At 42.7% G+C, this 19,442-nt stretch overlaps 1 protein-coding gene and 1 long non-coding RNA gene across 5 annotated transcripts in view; one reads left to right on the top strand and one right to left on the bottom strand.

Moving 5' to 3' along the window:
- RASAL2 (RAS protein activator like 2) overlaps positions 1 to 14,133 on the bottom strand; it is a 389,310-nt gene extending 375,177 nt beyond the window's left edge. Inside the window, exon 1 of one of the 4 annotated variants that reach the window (XM_075527831.1) lies at positions 13,244 to 14,133. In XM_075527831.1, coding sequence (XP_075383946.1) covers positions 13,244 to 13,445 — 202 coding nt within the window. In that variant the 5' untranslated portion in view covers positions 13,446 to 14,133. The remainder of the gene's footprint in view (positions 1 to 13,243) is intronic. The other 3 variants (XM_075527837.1, XM_075527842.1, XM_075527847.1) reach the window with 3 other exon arrangements.
- Positions 14,134 to 14,469: 336 nt separating this feature from the next.
- On the top strand, positions 14,470 to 19,019 carry LOC142437234 (uncharacterized). Its single transcript, XR_012782188.1, has 4 exons — positions 14,470 to 14,692; positions 15,687 to 15,808; positions 16,451 to 16,506; positions 16,927 to 19,019. It is a non-coding gene; the product is annotated as an uncharacterized LOC142437234 (long non-coding RNA).
- Positions 19,020 to 19,442: the final 423 nt, after the last annotated feature.

Genomic DNA, 19,442 nt, shown 5'->3' with positions numbered 1-19,442 from the left:
AAGACGATGTTCCCACTCAGAGCACCCAGTCTACAGAGAAGACCACATGGCCGGTCCCACTATGAGACACGACGTCCCTCAATAGCCCATGGCCCTACAGGGGACAACCCTCAAGACACTGTGGGAATTGCACCCGAACTGATCGCACCACACTGAGGCAAAACACTAAGGGGGTGCAACAGAAGAGCAAGGGAATGGAGCAGTGAGGTCCCCAGAGAATGCCAAAGGAGGACTTTGGGGCCAGGGCATGGGGACCCAATAGACTGGACTGGAAAACACTCTTAAAGGCCAACAAACAGTCCTTGAACTAACTACAAGCTTTTCTTTCTTACTGAGTTTTGTTGTGTGTGTGTGTGTGTTTTTTTTGTCATTGGTTTGTTGTATATTGTTGCTTGGTTTTGCTATGTCTTGTTTTGTGCATGTTATTATCTCTGCAGGTCTGTCTAAATAAGATAGGCTGGATGAACAATCTGGAGGAGAAAACAACGGGACAGACAATTCTGGGGGGACATGGGAAAGGGGGAGGTGGTGGGAAAGGTAGTGGTGTTAACAAACCCAGGGACAAGGGAACAACAAGTGATCCAAATCAGTGGTGAGGAGGGTGTAGGAGGCCTGGTAGGGCATGATCAAGGGTAACCAAGATTTAGCTCATGTAACCATGAGGAATTACTGAAACCCAAATGAAGACTGAGCATGATAGTGGGACAAGAGGAAAATAAAAGGACATAGAGGAAAGAGCTATGAGGCAAAGGGCATTTATAGAGGTCTAAATACAGGCATGTACATATGTAAATATATTTATATATGAGGATGGGGAAATAGATCTATGTATATATATTTATATGTACATAGATATACTTATAGGTTTAGGTAGCAGATTGACATTGGACCTCCACTCAAGTACTCCCTCATTGCAAGAATACTTTGTTCTATTAAATTGGCATTCTATGATGCTTACCTTCCCGACACAATTACTGAAGAAAGTTGATAGTGCCCGGCTATCAAAAGATATAGCATCTGGGGTCTTAAAAGCTTAAAGGTAAATAAGGAGTCATCTAGCTCAGAAGCAACAAAGCCCACATGAGAGAAGCACACCACACTGCATGATTATGAGGTGCCAAAGGGATAAGTTATCAAGCATCAAAGAAGAAAAAAATCATATTATGTGCTCACCTCTCTAATACAAACACTGAAGACAAATGGATGCATAAGAAAATGTGGTGAAGAAAGCTGATGGTGTCTGGCTATCAAAAGATATAGCATCTGGGGTCTTAAAGGCTTGAAGGTATACAAGGGGCCATCTAGCTCAGAAGCAACAAAGCCCACATGGAAGAAGCACACCAGCTGGTGCGATCATGAGGTGTCAAAGGGATGAAGTATCAGGCATCATCAGAACAAAAAATCATATTATTGTGAATGAGGGAGGGGGTGCAGAGTAGAGACCCAAAGTGGAGTGGAGACCCAAAGCCCATTTGTAGGCCACTGGACATCCTCTTACATAAGGGTGTGATGTAGCAATGATGAAACATACAAGTTTCCTCTAGTTCTTAAATTCTTCCTCTCACCCGCAATCATGATCCCAATTCTACTTTATAAATCTGGCTAGACCAGAGGATGTACACTGGTACAAATAGGAACTGAAAACACTGGCAATCCAGGATGGATGATCCTTTCAGGACCAGTGGTGTGAGTGGCAATACTGGGAGCATGGAGGGAGAGTGGGTTAAAAATGAGAAGCCGATTACAAGGATCTACATATAACCTCTTCCCTGGGGGACGGACAACAGAAAAGTGGGTGAAGGGAGGTATTGGACAGTGCAAGATAAATGATAAAATAATAATTTGTAAATTATCAAGGGTTCATGAGGGATGGGAGAGCGGGGAGGGAGGGGAAAAATGAGAAGCTGATGTCAGGGGCTTGGGTGGAGTGTGGATGTTTTGAGAATGATGAGGGCAATGAATGTACAAATGTGCTTTACACAATTGATATATGTATAGATTGAGATAAGAGTTGTATGAGCCCTAATAAAACAATAAGAGAAAAAAAAAGACAGACAGCCTAGGAAATGCTGTAAAGCAGTTCTCCTCTGTCCACAGGGTCTCTATTTAAAAGAAAAAAATTCAACTCAACAGCAGCAGGTTTGGTTTTCTGGTTTTTCAAAGTTGTATAAGCCATCTTTCTCAAGGCCCTTTGAGACAGACTAATTACCAACCAGTTGAACAAAAGTGGCCCATATAAAAAATCAAACTCACTGTCATGGAGTTGATTCTGACCTTACAGAACAAAGTAAACTGTCAATGTGGCTTTCCAAGATTGTACCTCTACCAGAGTAGCAAGCCTCATCTTTGATGGTTTTGAACTTCTAAGCTCCAGGTATACATAACCTTCTATGCCACCAGGGTTTCTCTGCCAAAGTAGGACCCTGCATTAGAACCCCTGGAGTCTTCCCACTTAAGAACATTCTTAAATTTACTAGCATACAGGAAACTCTTCATAGTCTGGCTTAAGGAAAATATGAGGGAGGGGAGGTGTGGAATTGTGGCTATACAGCAAACTGGTATGCACAAAAGTAAATTGCAGCCCAGCAAGAGGGCGGGTTTATGCTGTCAGTCAATGTCTTGGATACAGGGCAACTTCTATCCTTTTGGACAATTACATAAAATCCACCAGTGAAAAAAATTTTGTTACAAGAATAAAAGAAAAACTCCTACTTTGAAATCAAGTTATATTACTTAGTTTTTTTCTAAATTTTCCCTTTTCTGACTTGGCAAAGCTAACGTTTTTGTTGTTTAATCATTTTATTGGGGCTCGTACAACTCTTATTACAATCCATACATGCATCCATTGTGTCAAGCACATTTGTACATTTGTTGCCATCATCATTCTCAAAACATTTGCTTTCTACTTGAGCCCTTGGTATCAGCTCCTCATTTTCCCCTCCCTCCCCACTCTCCCCTCTGTCATGAACCCTTGATATTTTATAAATTATTATTATTTTGTCATACCTTACACCATCTGACATCTCCCTTCACCCACTTCTATGTTGTCTGTCCCCCAGGGAGGAGGTTATATGTAGATTATTGTAATCAGTTCCCCCTTTCTACCCCACCTTCCCTCCACCCTCCCAGCATCATACTCTCACTACTGGTCCAGAAGGGATCATCTGTCCTGGATTCCCTGGGTTTCCAGATCCTATCTGTACTGATGTACATCCTCTGGTCTAGCCGGATTTGTAAGGTAGAACTGGGATCATGATAGTGGGGGAAGGAAGCATTTAAGAACTAGAGGAAAGTTGTATGTTTCATCGTTGCTACATCTCACCATGACTGGCTCGTCTCCTCCCCAAGACCCTGCTGTAAGGGGGATGGATGTCCAGTTGCCTACAGATGGGCTTTGGGTCCCCAATCTGCATCCCCGTCATTCACAATTATGTGATTTTTTTTTGTTTTTGGTGCCTAATACCTGAGCCAAGGCTAACTTTTTATTAAACAAATCCTAAGCAAAACAGTTAACTGATCAAGAAAAATTGGTTGATTGTCTGGTTGTCTCTTAAAATAAATTTTTTTCAGTCTTAATTTCCACTCTGACATTTTTTTCTTAGGACTTTAAATTGTTTTTTTCATTAATGTTAGTTCTTTTTGCCAGCCCTTAAATGTAACTTTGTTTGACATTATAATAAACTGCCCTCAGAAATTTAATAATCCTGTGCTATAAACCTCAATCTTTCCCACAGTACTATGCATGGCATATACTTCAACAGGTAAGCTAAATCAAAATTAACCTATATTCAAGTCATGTGCACAGGACTTTTCTTACGTGTCAATTCCTCTGTAATACTCCAAGAAACAAAAAGTGGATGGAAGGTACATGAAGCTGAGAGGAAAGTCACCAGCCATGTGTGTGTCTCATGAAGTGCCTGAAATGTGTATGTGGTAGGGAGATCTGGGCAATTTGAACAGGCCAAAATCATGGATCTGACCTTTGGTAGACAGCTACTTTGACACAATGATTCTGTTTATCCCCCATTCAATTGGAAATATGCCATTAATCCTGGGCTTCAAATCATTTCAAACCAGTTCAGTCCTGACTGATAAGGTAAAATCCGAAGAGATGCAAATGCATAAACTCTGGATGTACAGAGAAAGTAATTGGAATGGGAAAGATTATGAGTCTAAGGTCTGAAATGGGAGAGTAAGGTGTCGTGAGTCCTTTCAGGCATCTCAGGTGGGAGACTAGATTATTGGGAGGACTATGGAGAGCCACACACATTCAACGTGATGGGATCGGACACCATTTTGCAGCTGGGCATTGCTGTTTTCAACCTTGCTCATCAAAGATCTATTTGCTTTGCACCATACATGCTGTCCTTGTTTTCTAAGAGGGAGATTAAGTTTCGAGCAGGGCATCAACTAGTCAATTTCCCCATTATCGTTCTGGTATATCCATATTTTAAAATTTCACATTTGTTCCGGTTTCACTTCATCAGCCATGATTGAACCTAGAAGAACCAGTTTGAAGCACTGAACTAATTAAAAGAAGTACCTTTGGGAAAACAACTTAAATCTATGAAGGACAGTCGTAGCAATGGGGCTCTAAGGGCATTTAATATGTCAAAGGAAATTTAAGATACTATATAAAAAGTGAAGCCTGGCAGCACAGCGGATTAAACACTGGGCTGCTAGCTGCTCGGAGGTGAAGACCTGGCAATCTGCTCCCATCAAGATCTAAAGCCTAGGAAACCTTATGGGGAAATTTTACTCTGTCCCATAAGGTCGTTATGGGTTGGATTCAATTCATCAGCACACAACCACCCATGAAGTCATTGGGAAAAGATACTATTGTGTTGAAAACAGCAATACAACAGCTGGAGTTAAAATCGTGGACCATAATTTCGTAGACGAGTAACAGGAATTGCTCTCCAAGAAGGATGCAACCATTTGGCACTAGTTCTTTGGCCTTTACAATCACTTCATACTCTTCCAGGAATTCAGCCTAAGGAAACAGAAGTTTGGTTCAAAGTCTTATGCACAGAAATGATTAGTAGATAGACAAAAATTTTAACATTTATTGGTTGTGTGGAAAGAACTATGACTGCATTCCAGATGGCTAAATCCACTGTCATCAAGTAATATGACAATCTTGTATATCAGAGAACTATGTTCCATATAGCTTTCAAAATCCATTTTGTTGTTGTTGTTGTTGTACAAAGTAGACCGCCAGGTCTTTCCTCTGAGATGTCTCTGCGTGGACTCAAGTCTCCAACCTTGCAGAAAGCAACAAGGACATCAACCATCTATAACACCCAAGGGCTAGCTGATGCCAGATGGTAGGCAGGACGATACCCTTCATGGGGTATCATTTTATGCCTTTTCAATTTTGAAGCAGGGGAATGTATTACTTACTCAAAAAATCAAGATTAAATATATCTGAAAAGTGTGTATTCCAAATATGTACAAAAAATAAAAACTGTACACAGAAAAGACTGGGATAAAATATAACAAAATGCTGAAAGTAGTTATCTGTTAAAAGTACAATTACAAGTGATGTATATTTTCCTCTATTTTCAGATCCTTTATTCTGTGCACAAAGTTTTTAATGATATGATCCATGGAGGTTAGAAATTAAAGATGAAGGTAGAAAGTTACTAGGCATCATCCAGGGTTTTAAACATCACACATAAAACATTCAAAGGCCTTTAAAATAGCACCTCAAATGGCAGCACAAATCTAGTAGATGAAAGATGTATAATGTGTCTCTATGGGTCCCCATGAGATTGTTCTCATCCCTGTACTTTCTGGATGTTTTGTCCATTTTTGTTTTCTGTTACCTAGGTAATAGTTCTGCCAACATTTCCCTTGAAGACTGTGAATCAAACAATCTGGTATTTCTCACTGTCGAATTTTCCTGACCTTAAGCTTTGGGAGGCCATCTCCCTAAGGGAAAACAGTAATATCTCAAGGGTAAATCAGGAGGCAGAGGAATCTGAGGTTAAGGGCTCCAATTCTGACAAATTGTGGAATTTGCCTCTAGTTTGGAGAATAAGCTTCATTTCCTGAGCCAGTTTCCTCAATTAGAAACTGTAAAGGGTTGTTTTGAAAAATATTTAGTATTACAAACTTTAAAAGGCACCCTGGTGGTCCTGTTAGGTAAATGTTAGACTACTAACCCACAAGGTCACTGATTCAAGTCCACCAGCTCTACAGTCGAAAGCTGAGGCTGTCTGCTCCCATAAAGATTTAGAGTCTTGGAAACTCTACCTAGGGTCACTAGCAACTTTAAAGTCTCTTTGTTATCTTTTCAAAGTATCTTCTGAAATTTGTTTTCTGAATTTATGGTCAATATTTTCCTAAATTTTCAATCTTCTCAAACATTACCTACAAGTAGTGCTTTCCAGTATCAAGGGGTCAGAGCGTGAAATTTCAGAAATCCTGCTGAAAGTGATGCAATGTTAATAAGGCTTAAGCAAATGTTGAAGACAACTTATGAGAGGAGCAAGAATGCCACCAGGTTCCAAACTGGACAATGAGGGACAAGGTGAACACAGACAACTAATTAGTGTAACTAACTGTCAGGGAACGTAAGGCTCAAGACTCCTCTCCACAGTGTCAGTCTCCTAATTTTCCTCTTTGGAGTAAATTTAACAGAGAGCCCTGCTGTCAGGCTTCAGAAGATGAGAGGCTCTATATCACAGTACAGGCAAATGAAGTTTTGGAATGCCCTCAACTACTCAATTTATGTTATTTTTTAAGGTAACAGTACATCTGCACCACCACTTCCCAGGTGTTTCAGCTGCCTATTTCCTTTCTAATGTCATTTACTTCTTGATTACTGCCTCCCCACTAGAAGATAAATTATATTACATTTATAAAGGTGATGCAGTGATTCATGCCCAGGACAAAGACAAGACAATCAACTTCATAAGGGTTTCAGTCTTGGAAATCATATGGAGCAGTTCTACTTGATCCTTATTGGGGCGCAATGAGTTGGAATAGACTCAATGACCGTGAGTTTGGTTTGGATTTGGTCTTGAGAAGTACTTGACAGCCTTTGGAAAGCAAGGTGGTTTTACAAACATCAGAGAGCAATTATCCATCTGTCTGCCAAGGCAGGGTGAAGCAACTGCAGTAGTGCCCTCAGCACACTTCAAGCTCCTCCTCTTGGTTAACAAGACCAAACATCTCTCCAGTTACTTAAAAGTAATTCCAATAGGGAGGGACACGGGAGCAGACAGTTGAATTTTTTCTGGATTAACTCAGTCATTAGCTGAATGCTTTTTTGTGGTTCACCTACTTAAAAGGTGATCAAATCATTTTGTGTGACTGAAGAGAGCAACTGTGAAGAACAATTACATAAACCCTCAGCTTCAATTTACCGCACCCTCCTTCTAATGAAACAAAGCTGTAGAAACCCCTGCCTTGACACCACGGACTCCATAATCTCCATGCCATCTACTTTCTGTGTAGCATATCTGAGAGATGTAATGCACTTGAAAAAACTGTACATCTTTTCTTTTTCTTTTTTAATGAATGTACTGGATTTTATTCTCGGGAAAAGATTCCACAGAAAAAGATAACTACACAAACCACTCTCAATTAGACAGGCATTGTTGAATTCTGCATTATTCATGTTAAAAATTTTGAACAGCTCCTCGAGCCCCTATCTGCAATTCCTAAGTCTAAGCTCTAAAAAGGCAGGCTTTTTCCATCACTCCCCTAGCAGTAAGATCTGACCTGCCTTGACATGAGGCTATTTATAGTCTTTATGCCACTTAGTGTGAATATTCATTTGTTTATTGCAGAAATATTAACATGACTGATTACTAGACTCTGCTCCACCAGACGCTTTATATTACTGCAAACAAGCACATACCACATTCTCTTTCTAAAAGGAAAGAATTCCAAAATAATCTAAAAACCCAGGTGGTAATGGAAAAGAGATTGTGGACAGGTAGTTCCAGTCTCCAGAAAATATTTGCACTCCTTGAGAACAAAATAGCAACAAACCAACATGACAGATGCCAGAAAAATACTAAGCTGATATAAGGAAAACTGTCATCTGTGAACATTAAAAGAACAAACAGTTCAAATAAGGGAAGAGGGGTATTTGAAATCAATATACGTAATTTAAAATAAACAATATATGTCTAGGCATTCTCGGAAGTTCTCTTATTTCAAGGAAGTACTGTCAACTGCTAATGCTATCAAATTTATTTGGAGACCATGGGAAATGAATGCAACAGTATCAGATCCCTAAATAGCCTTTAAGAAACCTGGTGACATGGTGGTTAGAAGTTGGGGGTTTTAATCTTAAGTTTGACAGTTCAAAACCACCAGCCTCTCTAAGGGAGAAAGCTAGGCTTTCTACTCCTTGGAAAAGTTACAGTCTTCCCTATCCTACAGGGTCACTATGAGTCTGCATGAACTCAATGTTAGTAAGAGAAGAGCGATGTAGCCTTAAGAAACCTAATTTTTCTAACACATTGAAACTCTTTTCTGAAGGTTTGGTTAATAGTGTGTAAGGAAATTAAAGTACTTCGGTAGCCAAAACATATTTGGGGATGTATTCTGAGTACATTCACTAGTTTTATTCTAGCAATAGGCTAGAAGGCACAAAAAAATTTTCATGGGGACAATTTAACTCACGTACAGCCCAACAAGAAACAGGAGTCACACCAATGGGTATAAATATGTAGGATATGGGAAAATAAATGATTTGCTAAAATATTCAGTTAACTACCTAGCAACATTCTGTATAAAACCAGTGAGTTAGTCACATCTAATATACACTGAGAAAAAAAGAACAGAAATGAACCTCTTCCTGAACTTAAGAGAGTCTCCAAAACTGTAATAAAATAAATTTCATTTTTGTGTTAATTCCTAGTGTGAGAATTCATATGACCATAATTCAAACTTCCATACCACCAACTCATAACCAGACCCTGAGAAATTCATGCTATTTCTGGAGCTACATGGAATTTGGAACAGTACGATTGATTTCATTTTTCTTATGCTTACTGAAATAGAACGAGCCTTTCAGAAAATTTCCAGCAGGCTCCTACTGGTCACCAATAAACAATGAACTGTATCCTCACTTCTTCTTCGTTATGGGCCATCGAGTTGACTCCCACTCACAGTAAGCCTGTATGACAGAGCAGAACTGCCTCCTAGGACTTCCTGGGCTGTCATCTGTCACGGCAGCAGACTGCCAGGTCTTTCCCCCTGGGGGTTGCTTCATGGTAAGCAGTACCATTGCCATTATTGATTGTATTAATTGCATTATTTTAGGTTAAGTCCGCTGATACTCTTAAACTGAGAAAGTAAGTCATTTCTTATTGATTTTTTTAGTGTGGTAACTGCATTCCCCTGTAGCCATTCAAGAGCACATTTGTGCATGCATACACTGGAGACCTGTTGTACTATGGGTGCTGAGCTCCACGGCAGGCAGGCCTGGACACTGGTATTTTAAACTTCCGCCAGAGTGTCCAGCACCCGCCATCCATTCATGGTAAAGTAGTTAATTTTAATGTTCTCATTGTTTACCAGAGAGCACAGACAGTGAGGCTGGCTATGCCGCTCCCGTTTCCTTTTGCTAGGCTGCTGAGCTTTTTCAGCCAATAGACTTTGCTTTGAGGCTATAAATATCTGAAAAATGTTCTGCATTTGATGCTCTTGGATTCTGCATCCATATTTAGCTGTTTGTGGCATGCCTTTGTTTAAGCTACTCTACCACCCAAAGGATCTGTCAGGTTGAGAGCTAGATGGCCTAAGTACAGAGAGATCAGCATTCGAAAGACACTAAAACCATCTGAGCCAGGGACGTCGGATACACAGTGACAGTGACAGAGTTGGGAAGGGAGGGATACAAAGATAAACAGGAGAGACTAGCTGGCCTCAAGAATTTCATAGTCCTGACAGCGTGCGAAAACAATGAGGATACTGAAATGAGACATTTCACAACTAAAAGAAAATGAAGACCATGACAGTGTCAATGTTTTCTCTTAGTAGTGTCTCCACAAGATGTGCACTTGTGTTTTAAATATGCATACTCCAAAAAAGTTCTCCAAACCTTAGCAATATGCAAAACTCTGGATATATGCAGTATCAACCAGAACATCAAGTCACCTGCAAACTCAGTACCATTTAAAAGGTGAGGTAAACCAGTGAGATATTACTTCTAAAAGTTTCTGTTAAGATATTGGGGGGGAGGGTTGTTTGTCTGCACACTGATTTCAAACAAAAGTCTATCCCAGGGGATGTGGTTAGAGCATCATCTAGCAGTATTTGATCCAGCACTCTTTTCACACCTTTATCTTTAAAACCCATGTGGTTATTTTTGGTTAGGTCTCAAAACTGCATGAGCTGAACCTGAGCAAAGGCCCATCCCCACCTTCATATCTTGTGAAAACATTCCAAACAAACATACAACTGCCCTCAACATTCCTTCTTTCAAAACTCAGTTCAACAACTTGCTGATAAAAGTGTTCCCCAGAATTCCCTGACAATCATGGTATTTGAATATAAGCTAGCTTGCTGGCCTGGCCCACAAGAGTTGGGCTGCAATTTGAAAGCAGGGTAGGCAGGCCATCGACTCACACAAATTTAACACTAAAAGGGACCGCTGATGTCACCTATTCCAGATTTCTCATTGTATGTGGAAACCTAGTCTCAGAGAGCTTACCCACTGTTAGAAAGTCCATCTGTAGGCAAGCCAGCGTGAAAACCCATGCCATCTCAAGTTCTAGCTGTATACTTGTACTTTAGGTTCCCAGTTTACAGACTTCTTTAAAACCCCTTAGACGATGATACTCATCAGACTCTCCTACACATGAGAAGAACCTACATGTCCCAAGAGAATCAGTAAAAAACAAACAAGAAAGGAAAAAATGTTAAATGAGTATCTTCCACATTGATTCTCTACCTCCATTTTTATTTTTACTTCAGAGTGTTTCAAAGGGTCATCCAAAAGGCAACTTAAATACCAGCTGAAGAAACAGAAAAGTCCAAGAGAGACAGCACAGGAATAGTTACATCAAACGAAAGGCAACAGAATAGTATCCCGGATGAGCTACCTTAGTGGAAGGAAAGCAGCAGTCCTGACAGTAAATAAAAACAACTGATGGTTAAGTGATAGGGAAGATCCCCCCAACCCCGGCCCAAAGTTACAATTCAGTGCAAAGTCTGTAATTTGGCACACCTAAATGCATAGTGTGTGGATATTATTATTTAATAAACACAAATGAAGCCCCAGGAATGGGCTATAAAATGGCAAAGAATGACAGTTAACACTGGATCTAGAAAACCATGACAAAGTTTTGGAATGAAGTTCTTAATGATCATATATATATATATATATATATATATATATATATATATATACACACACACACACACATTCTTACTGGAGCATGGCCCACTCTCTAGTTACATCTAAAAACAATATACCAAACCAGTGTGTAAAGGTAGAAAGGATAGAACAGGATAATGTTGTGACCATAATACATTCATTCAGACTCATTTTCAGATTGTCATCATCCTTGGTGACAAGCAATCTGTTAAATGGGATTAGCTGAACGATGAAAATCAGGCACAAAGATTTACAATCTCATCTGCTGAGACTAAACTTGGAAGCCAAGCACCATCTCCCACTTCTCAGCTTTAATTCTCCTGGTTCAAGAGAGTGGCAACAAGAAACAGTTGTCACTGTGGCCCCCCAAAATATAATGCAGCACATATAGTAATCCTTAATAACTGGTTATAAGAGAATTACTGGAGTTTTAGATCTCTCAGGGCAATCTGAGATGATTTAATCCAATCCACTCATTTTATAGGTAAGGAATCTAAAGGCAAAAAAGTGAGCCCATCTGCCCACAGTGCTGTGTAGTGGCAGAACTGAGCAAGCACGCAGACCTCTCAGCTCCCAATCTTTTTCTCTTCTCAGCTGTGAGGGCAAGGAGTCATGAAACCAAATGAACTACCAAGAAAGGCAGCTTTTAAATGTTGATCAGTCCTAACAGTAAACACATAGCCTGCTAGGAAGGATGAAGACGAAAACAGAACTACTTCATCACTAAGGGTTTAGAGCAGTGGTTCTCAACCTTCCTAATGCCGTGACCCTTTCATATGCAGTTCCTCATGTTATGGTGACCCCCCAACCATAAAATCATTTTCGTTGCTACTTCATCACTATAATTTTGCTACTGTTATGAATCCGGCAACCCCTGTGAAAGGGTCGTTCAACCCCCCCCCCCCAAAGAGGTCACGACCCACAGGTTGAGAACAATTGAGTTAGAGGCACAGGACTGCAGGATAACATCTCCACATTGTGCTTGATCCCAGGTACTTTACATTTGCCATCTTACCTTCGGGCTACACTACTACTGTCTTTGGTGTCCGCGTGATACACATCTTGGACATTCCAATATTTTGGAAAGCTGCAGCTCAATCCCCAACTCGAGGCTATAGATGCTTGGGACTCGAGTTTTCAAAACCAGCCTGGTTTTAGTGCTGCCACGAAGCTTATCCTAATAGAATCTCATCATTCGGCTTTAATTAAAGAGGTGGTTACTAGGAATGCAGAAAGGGAAAGTTTCAGTGTGTTCATCACTTTCTGTCTGCTGAATGACAACCCAGTCACGTTACAATGAGAACCAGAAATAACAGAACAATCTGAACACACACACACACACATCCCTTTCTTGGAATGAATGGTTGCCTTTGGAAAGTAAAGTTCAGGAAGAGGTTATAGCTTAGTGCTGCTACCATCAAATAAATAAATACTCTTGGATATGCTTTGGGCATTTTTCAGTTGTCTGTTTGGCTTGTTGGGGGGAGGGGAAGGGCTATTTGATTATTTTTCACTGTATTCGGTGGCTTCTCCTCTACTAAGCTTCTTCGGAGTTATCTTGTTCCCAGCCTGGCCTCACTCAACAAGGGGAAAAGAGACCCACCCCCGTCACACCTTCCTAAAGAGGGTCTGACGGTTAGTTCAGAAGTAATCGCCTAAGAATCATGCGTGGATTGCTCAATTCCACCCTCAACTGCAGGTGCCTCAAGAAGTCCAACGACCACACCTCTCTATCCCGGTGCTAGTCTGGAGAAAGTTGTCAGAAACGCACCCTCGCCAAAAAGGAGAAACGGAGCCCAGGGCAGAGCGGTCCGCGAACAGAGCTGGCGTTAGGGGACGAATGTCACCCGTGCACAGACAAGAAATGAAGGCATCTCGAAGAAGGCAGGTGGTACTCACCGTACACCCGGACCCAGCTCTGCTGCTGGCACACGGACTCCAGAAGAATCCGATCCAACATGCCACCGGCCATGGCCCCGCTGACTGAAACAGCCGCGTCCAGCTCCTCCGGGGGCAGCGGCGAGTCGGACTCGAGCCCCGGGAACATCTCCGGCCAGGACAGCGCCTCCGCGGCTCCTCCCGACGAAGGGGAGAGCTCCATGGTGCCCGGAGGGACGAGGCGGCGGCGGGGCGGGCGCGAGGCTCGGCGCCCAGCCTGCGCGAAGGGGAGGAGAGCGCAGCGGCCGGGGCAAACCCGAGCGGCGGTCTGCGCCGACGCCGCTCACCTCCTTCCCCGCCGCCCGCTGCCCGCGACCCGGGCGCTGCAGCCCACCTGCAGCCGGCGGGCGGGACCCAGGCGGGAAGGCGGATCCAGCGTGGTCCGGGCTCAGGTGTGGGTCCCTCTCGGGAGCAGACGTGGAAGGACCGGGGAGGGGAAAGGTCGCCCTCGCGGCCCCTCGGAGCCGCCCGCTCGGCCCCCGCCCGCGTCTCTTGCCGCCGGGTCGGGCTAGGGCTGGGGAGGCAGCGCGGCCGGCCGGCTAGGGCTGGGCTGGGGGCGTCGCCGACAGGGGCCGCCCCCTCAGACCGGCTCCCGCCGCCACCTCCTCAGGAGCTCCGAGGGTCAGTTCCTTCAGCCAGTGGAGCCGTTGTCCCCGAGATCTCGCCCGCTTGTTCTTAGCCTTCACCCCTGAAATGAACCGGCCCGCCCCCCTAACTCTCAGGCCACGGCTCCAGCCGCGGCTCCGGCTCCGGCTTCGCCGCGGATCCCACAAGCCTGGCTGCCGCGGCGGCAGGCGGCATCCCAGGGTGATAGGCTGAAGCAATCGAGGACCGAGAGCCCAGCCGCGTGTGCAAATGAGCTACTAAGCGGAGGAGGAACTGCCACCAAAGACAGGAGAAATCGGATACCGAACTATTCATCTGACCAGTCCCGCCTACTTTCCAAATACCTTCTTCCCGACTGCTGGGCAGTGCGTGGTCCCGTTCTCTCCAGCTACTGTTTCAAGTGGAAAGACAGTGTGGGGAGGCGGGGAATATGGGGGGCGGAGGGGGGGGGCGGGAAATTCAAAAGGGAAAGAGAACTTCCCTTTTAGGCCTTTTTCCCATTTCTTTCTTAGGGGCGGGGGCGGGCGGGGAGGGGGACGAGGAAAAGGAACAACATTTCTTTCTTTCTTGGTTGAAGAGGTTAGAGAGGCTGCTTTGTTTTACAGTCACCAAGGGGAAACGCCTCCTTCCTCCCCAGCGAGGAGCGTTGGCCGCGGGTTTAGGGTTGTGGAATACACACTGGATCCGCGCTCTCTGTCCAGTCGGCGCTGACGCTGGACTTGTCATCCGTTTACAATAGCCTCGTTAAGTGTGGTGTGGATGGACGGACGGGCAGTGCATGCATAGAAAATACTCAACAGTTCGGTATTAACTAAGCCCGCTTATTTATTTATGTATTTTGCCTTTGATCTTTTTGCAACGTGTTGGCTTTTTTCCTCAAATGATGTCACTTGAGTTTTATTTTTAGTCTGTCTCCGTCCATGGCTTTGACTTTGCTTTTATGTCTATCCCGGGAGGACCCGATCTAAGAGACTGTTAGCAAAAACTTAAACCATGGCCGGCACTCAGTAGGTCTTCAGTATTGTTTCTGGAATATGGCTGCTTACCTTACAACAGGATTTATTTTTTTCCTTACCTCTTTTATCCTCTTTAAATAACAAGTTGCTTTTTAAAAAATCACCTTTTGTAAGGGAGTTTTGTTTAGTGCGTTTGTTGTTTTGTTTTTTAATTTCCCCCGTACTTGCACAAAGATGCTGGTCTACCAGGACACATTTTCATTTTCTGGATTTGTGGTGCCCTGGTCTATTGTTTGGCTTATGTGATGACAAGGGCGTATTGTCATTTCCTCCCAACTCTGAATTTAGAACATTATTATTTCAATTCAAGAGGATAATCTCATCTGGCCTATTGTTCAACAGATGAGGAAACTAAGGACCAGGCATGGCCTGGCGAATCAGCCACCAGAATAGATCATCTATAATGTCTGGATGGCATTGTTAATTCAACTTTGTTTAACTAAGAGCTGCTGCTGATTTTGCTTGTTGGCATTCTTAGAGCTCATTTCAAATACTTAGAACCCTGGTTCTTATTTTTTACTTCCATGTCTAAACTATATTGAATCCTTCATGGTTGAATTGGGCAAGGGGAGTTGAAATTCAGCACTGAGCAGTACTAGAACATGTGTATTTATATTACATTACTGTTGAAGTCATGGTAATGTAAGTCAGGGAGCAAGAGAATAATGGGCATCAGACATACATATCTCAGCATCTCTTTACTAGCTCAATATGTAAGGAATTTATCTCAAAACAACATTAGTAGTGTAAAATATTCACTCCAGTGTTTTTCAAACTTTCAGACTTCAGTCACCTGTTATTGAACTAAGGAAATCGTCTCTGCCAACTTCCAGAAGTCCTACTTTTTCCTTCCAGAGCCTCCAGATACTAGGACCTACCCATATTGACCCCATACTAGCTGCAGGTGACCCTCTAGCTGCCTAAGTAATTGTATGCCTGAAATTTACCTAGTTCATTAATTCTGTGGGACAAGCAGAACCAATATTCTTTTATCACCATCTAGCCAATGAAGGGGGAATTTTTTTGAAGCAGAAGATTCTATTCAACAGCCTATCTAAATGAACATAGGTAGCTAATAGACTGAGATTGGATCCCTTGTCTCTTGACTTTTTAAATTCTCTAAGGATCTGGATTGTGTAAATGCCTTTGACCTCCTTAAGGAGGAGGTGGATTATTCTGACATAAGTGGGATCCGAAGGAAACCTTTCATAGTGACTTCAAACATTATCCTTTAAGAAAAACAGAAAGAAAACAAAGTGATAAACCATTTTGCATTGCTGGGAAGTGGTTCATCCTACTTGGATTTATACCATAGGCTCTTCCTGGTATAATCCCAGATAAATCCTTGCCTGATAAAGTCTTAATTTTCAGTGTAGCTTGCAAACACTAAGTGTGAACCACATTAGAGCTAAAGTCTCATTCCCTTGCCCTCATTCTCTTCTCTTCTCTGACTGCCCCACTCCCTGGAACTGCCACTCTAAACTCTTCAGATGTGATCTACATTTTTATTGTCTTTGGAACTCTTAACTCTCAGAATCTTCCTCAGGCTCTGTGAGGAGTAAACATTGAGGAACTGTGGTGGAGAAACAAGAAATTTCCAAGGTAATACTGTGAAAACAGAACTGCTGATAATCTGAGTTTCCAAAAGAAAGGTTTCTGAGCACACATTGCCAATACTAAGGAGAGATGAGAGTTTGATTCCTTGGCTATGACAACCTGAAGGCCAGGTAAGTATCCAATTTTCTCCTCTAGTCACCTGTCAAAACGCATGCACGCACACACACACACACACACACACACACGATGTTCCTTCATCAAAATGCTGTTAATTATTTTCTTATTACCAGTCCTTTTGGAATATATAGGCACCAGCTCTGAACAGCTAACTCCCCAAAAGGTAATAGAGTTTTAAAACTGTAGTTCTCCAGCCCTTCCCTTTCAATCTTCCCTTGAATATAGGGATGTGGGACTCTTCTCATTGTATTTTGTAATACTAACCATCCCCCTTCCATTATTTGGCAGAATCTGGACATTTCCCAAGAATCTTCTGTCTTCTTCCCGCCTTCTTCAATGGTGATCAGTTCACTGATGGGATTTCAATCCTCACTTGGATAATATATTGACTTTGAGACACCCATCTCCAGCCCCTTTCTAACATTAAGAATAAGCACATTCACAGCCATGGGTTCAAGTTTGACTCCTGGTGACCCTGTAGGACCGGATAGAAGTGTCCCTGTGGGTTTCTGAGACTATAACTCATATATATATATATATAATTTTATTGGGGGCTCTTAAAATTATTTTAACAGTCCATATATTAATTGTATCAAGCACATTTATACTTATGTTGCCATCATCATTTCCAAAACATTTTCTTTCTACTTGAGCTATTGGTATCAGTTCCTCTTTTTACCCTCCCTCCCCCACCCTCCCACCCTCGTGAACCCTTGATGATTTATAAATTATTTTTATATTTTACACCATCCACTATCTCCCTTCAGCCATGTTTCTGTTGTTCACCCCCCTGGTGGAAGGGGGTGGGTTGTACATAGATCATTGTGATCCATTCACCCTTTCTCCTCCTCCCCCAGCTTCCCAATACCTTCATGGTATTGCTACTCTCATTATTGGTCCTAAGGGGTTTGTCTGTCCTGGATTCTGTGTTTGAGAACTCTTATATGTAGCAGTGTACATGCTCTGGTCTAGCCAGATTTGTAAGACAGAACTGGGGTCATGATATTGGGGGCGAGGAGAAACATTAAAGAACTAGAGGAATGTTGGGTGTTTCATCAGTGCTATACTGCACCCTGACTGGCTCGTCCCTTCCTTGTTATCCCTCTGTGAAGGGATGTCCAATTGTCTACAGATGAACTTTGTATCTCCATTTCGATCCCCCTAGTTCGCATCGAAATAGTCATTTATTTTGGGTCTTCTGATGCTTGGTACCTGATCCCGTCAATACCTCGTAATCACTCAGGTTAGTGTGCTTCCCCCATGTGGACTTTGTTACTTCCCTGCTAGATGGCCGCTTGTTTAACTTCAAGCCTTTAAGACCCCATACATGCTATCGTAATAGCTAGGCACCATCAGCTTTCTTCACCACATTAGCTCATGCACCCATTTTGTCTTCAGCAATTGTGTCAGGAAGGTAAGCATCACAGAGTGCCAGGTTATTAGAACAAAGTGTTCATGCATTAAGGGAGGACTTGAGTAAAATCCCAGTCTCTGTTGCTACCTTAATACTTAACCTATAAATGTATGTACATAGACCTATATCCCTATCATTAAATATTAATATGTTTACATATGTACATGCCTATGTTTATACCTCTATAAATGTATTTTGCCTCCTAGTTCTTTCCTCTATTTCCTTTTACTTTCCTCCTGTCCCACTATCATGTTCGACCTCCTTTCGACTCTCTAGGCTTCCTCTTAAGACTCTAACTTTACAGGAGTAGAACACCTCGTTTTTCTCCCTTGGGAGTTTGCTGGTGGTTTGGAAAAGGTGGTTTTGAACTTCCGACTTTGTGCCACCATATCTCCTTTATAGTATTACCGTCCACACCTCCATGATAGGATCACTGAAGACAAATGGGTGCATAAGCAAATGTGGTGAAGAAAGCTGATGGTGCCCAGCTATCGAAAGAGATAGTGTCTGGGGTCTTAAAGGCTTGAAGGTGAACAAGCGGCCATCTAGCTCAGAAGCAAAAAAACCCACATGGAAGAAGCACACCAGCCAGTGCGATCACGAGGTGCCAAAGGGACCAGGTATAAGGCATCATGCAAAATAAAAAAATAGATATATATGTGTGTGTGTGTGTGTATACCATATTGAATGAAGGGGGAAGTGCAGAGTGGAGACCCAAGGCCCAAGTGTCGGCCAATGGAGATCCCCTCATAGAGGGGTTTAGGAGAGGAGATGGGTCAGTCAGGGTGCGAGGTTGTACCGATGAAGAACACAACTTTCCCCTAGATCCTGGATGCTTCCTCCCCAACTACCATGATCCGAATTCTACCTTGCAGGGCTGGATAGGGCAAAGGTTGTACACTGGTACATATGGGGGCTAGAGGCACAGGGAATCCAGGGTGGATGATACCTTCAGGACCAAGGGTGTGAGGGGCGATGCTGGGAGAGTGGAGGGTGAGTGGGTTGGAAACGGGGAACTGATTACAAGGATCCACATGTGACCTCCTCCCTGGGAGATGGACGGCAGAGAAGGGGGGGGTGGGAGGGAGATTCCGGATAGAGCAAGATATGACAAAATAACAATGTATAAATTATAAAGGGCACATGAGGGAGGGGGGAGCAGGGAGGAAGGGGGAAAAAAAAAGAGGACCTGATGCAAAGGGCTTAAGTGGAGAGCAAATGCTTTGAGAATGATTGGGGCAGGGAATGTGTAGATGTGCTTTATACAATTGATGGATGTATGTGTATGGATTGTGATAAGAGTTGTATGAGTCCCTAATAAAATGTAAAAAAAAGAAAAGAGGAGAAAAAAAAGAAAATGATTAGGGCAAAGAATGTACAGATGTGCTTT

This window comes from Tenrec ecaudatus, chromosome 1 (genome assembly GCF_050624435.1).
Source record: "Tenrec ecaudatus isolate mTenEca1 chromosome 1, mTenEca1.hap1, whole genome shotgun sequence".
NCBI lineage: Eukaryota > Metazoa > Chordata > Mammalia > Afrosoricida > Tenrecidae > Tenrec > Tenrec ecaudatus.
This window is presented reverse-complemented; position numbering and strand designations above follow the sequence as displayed.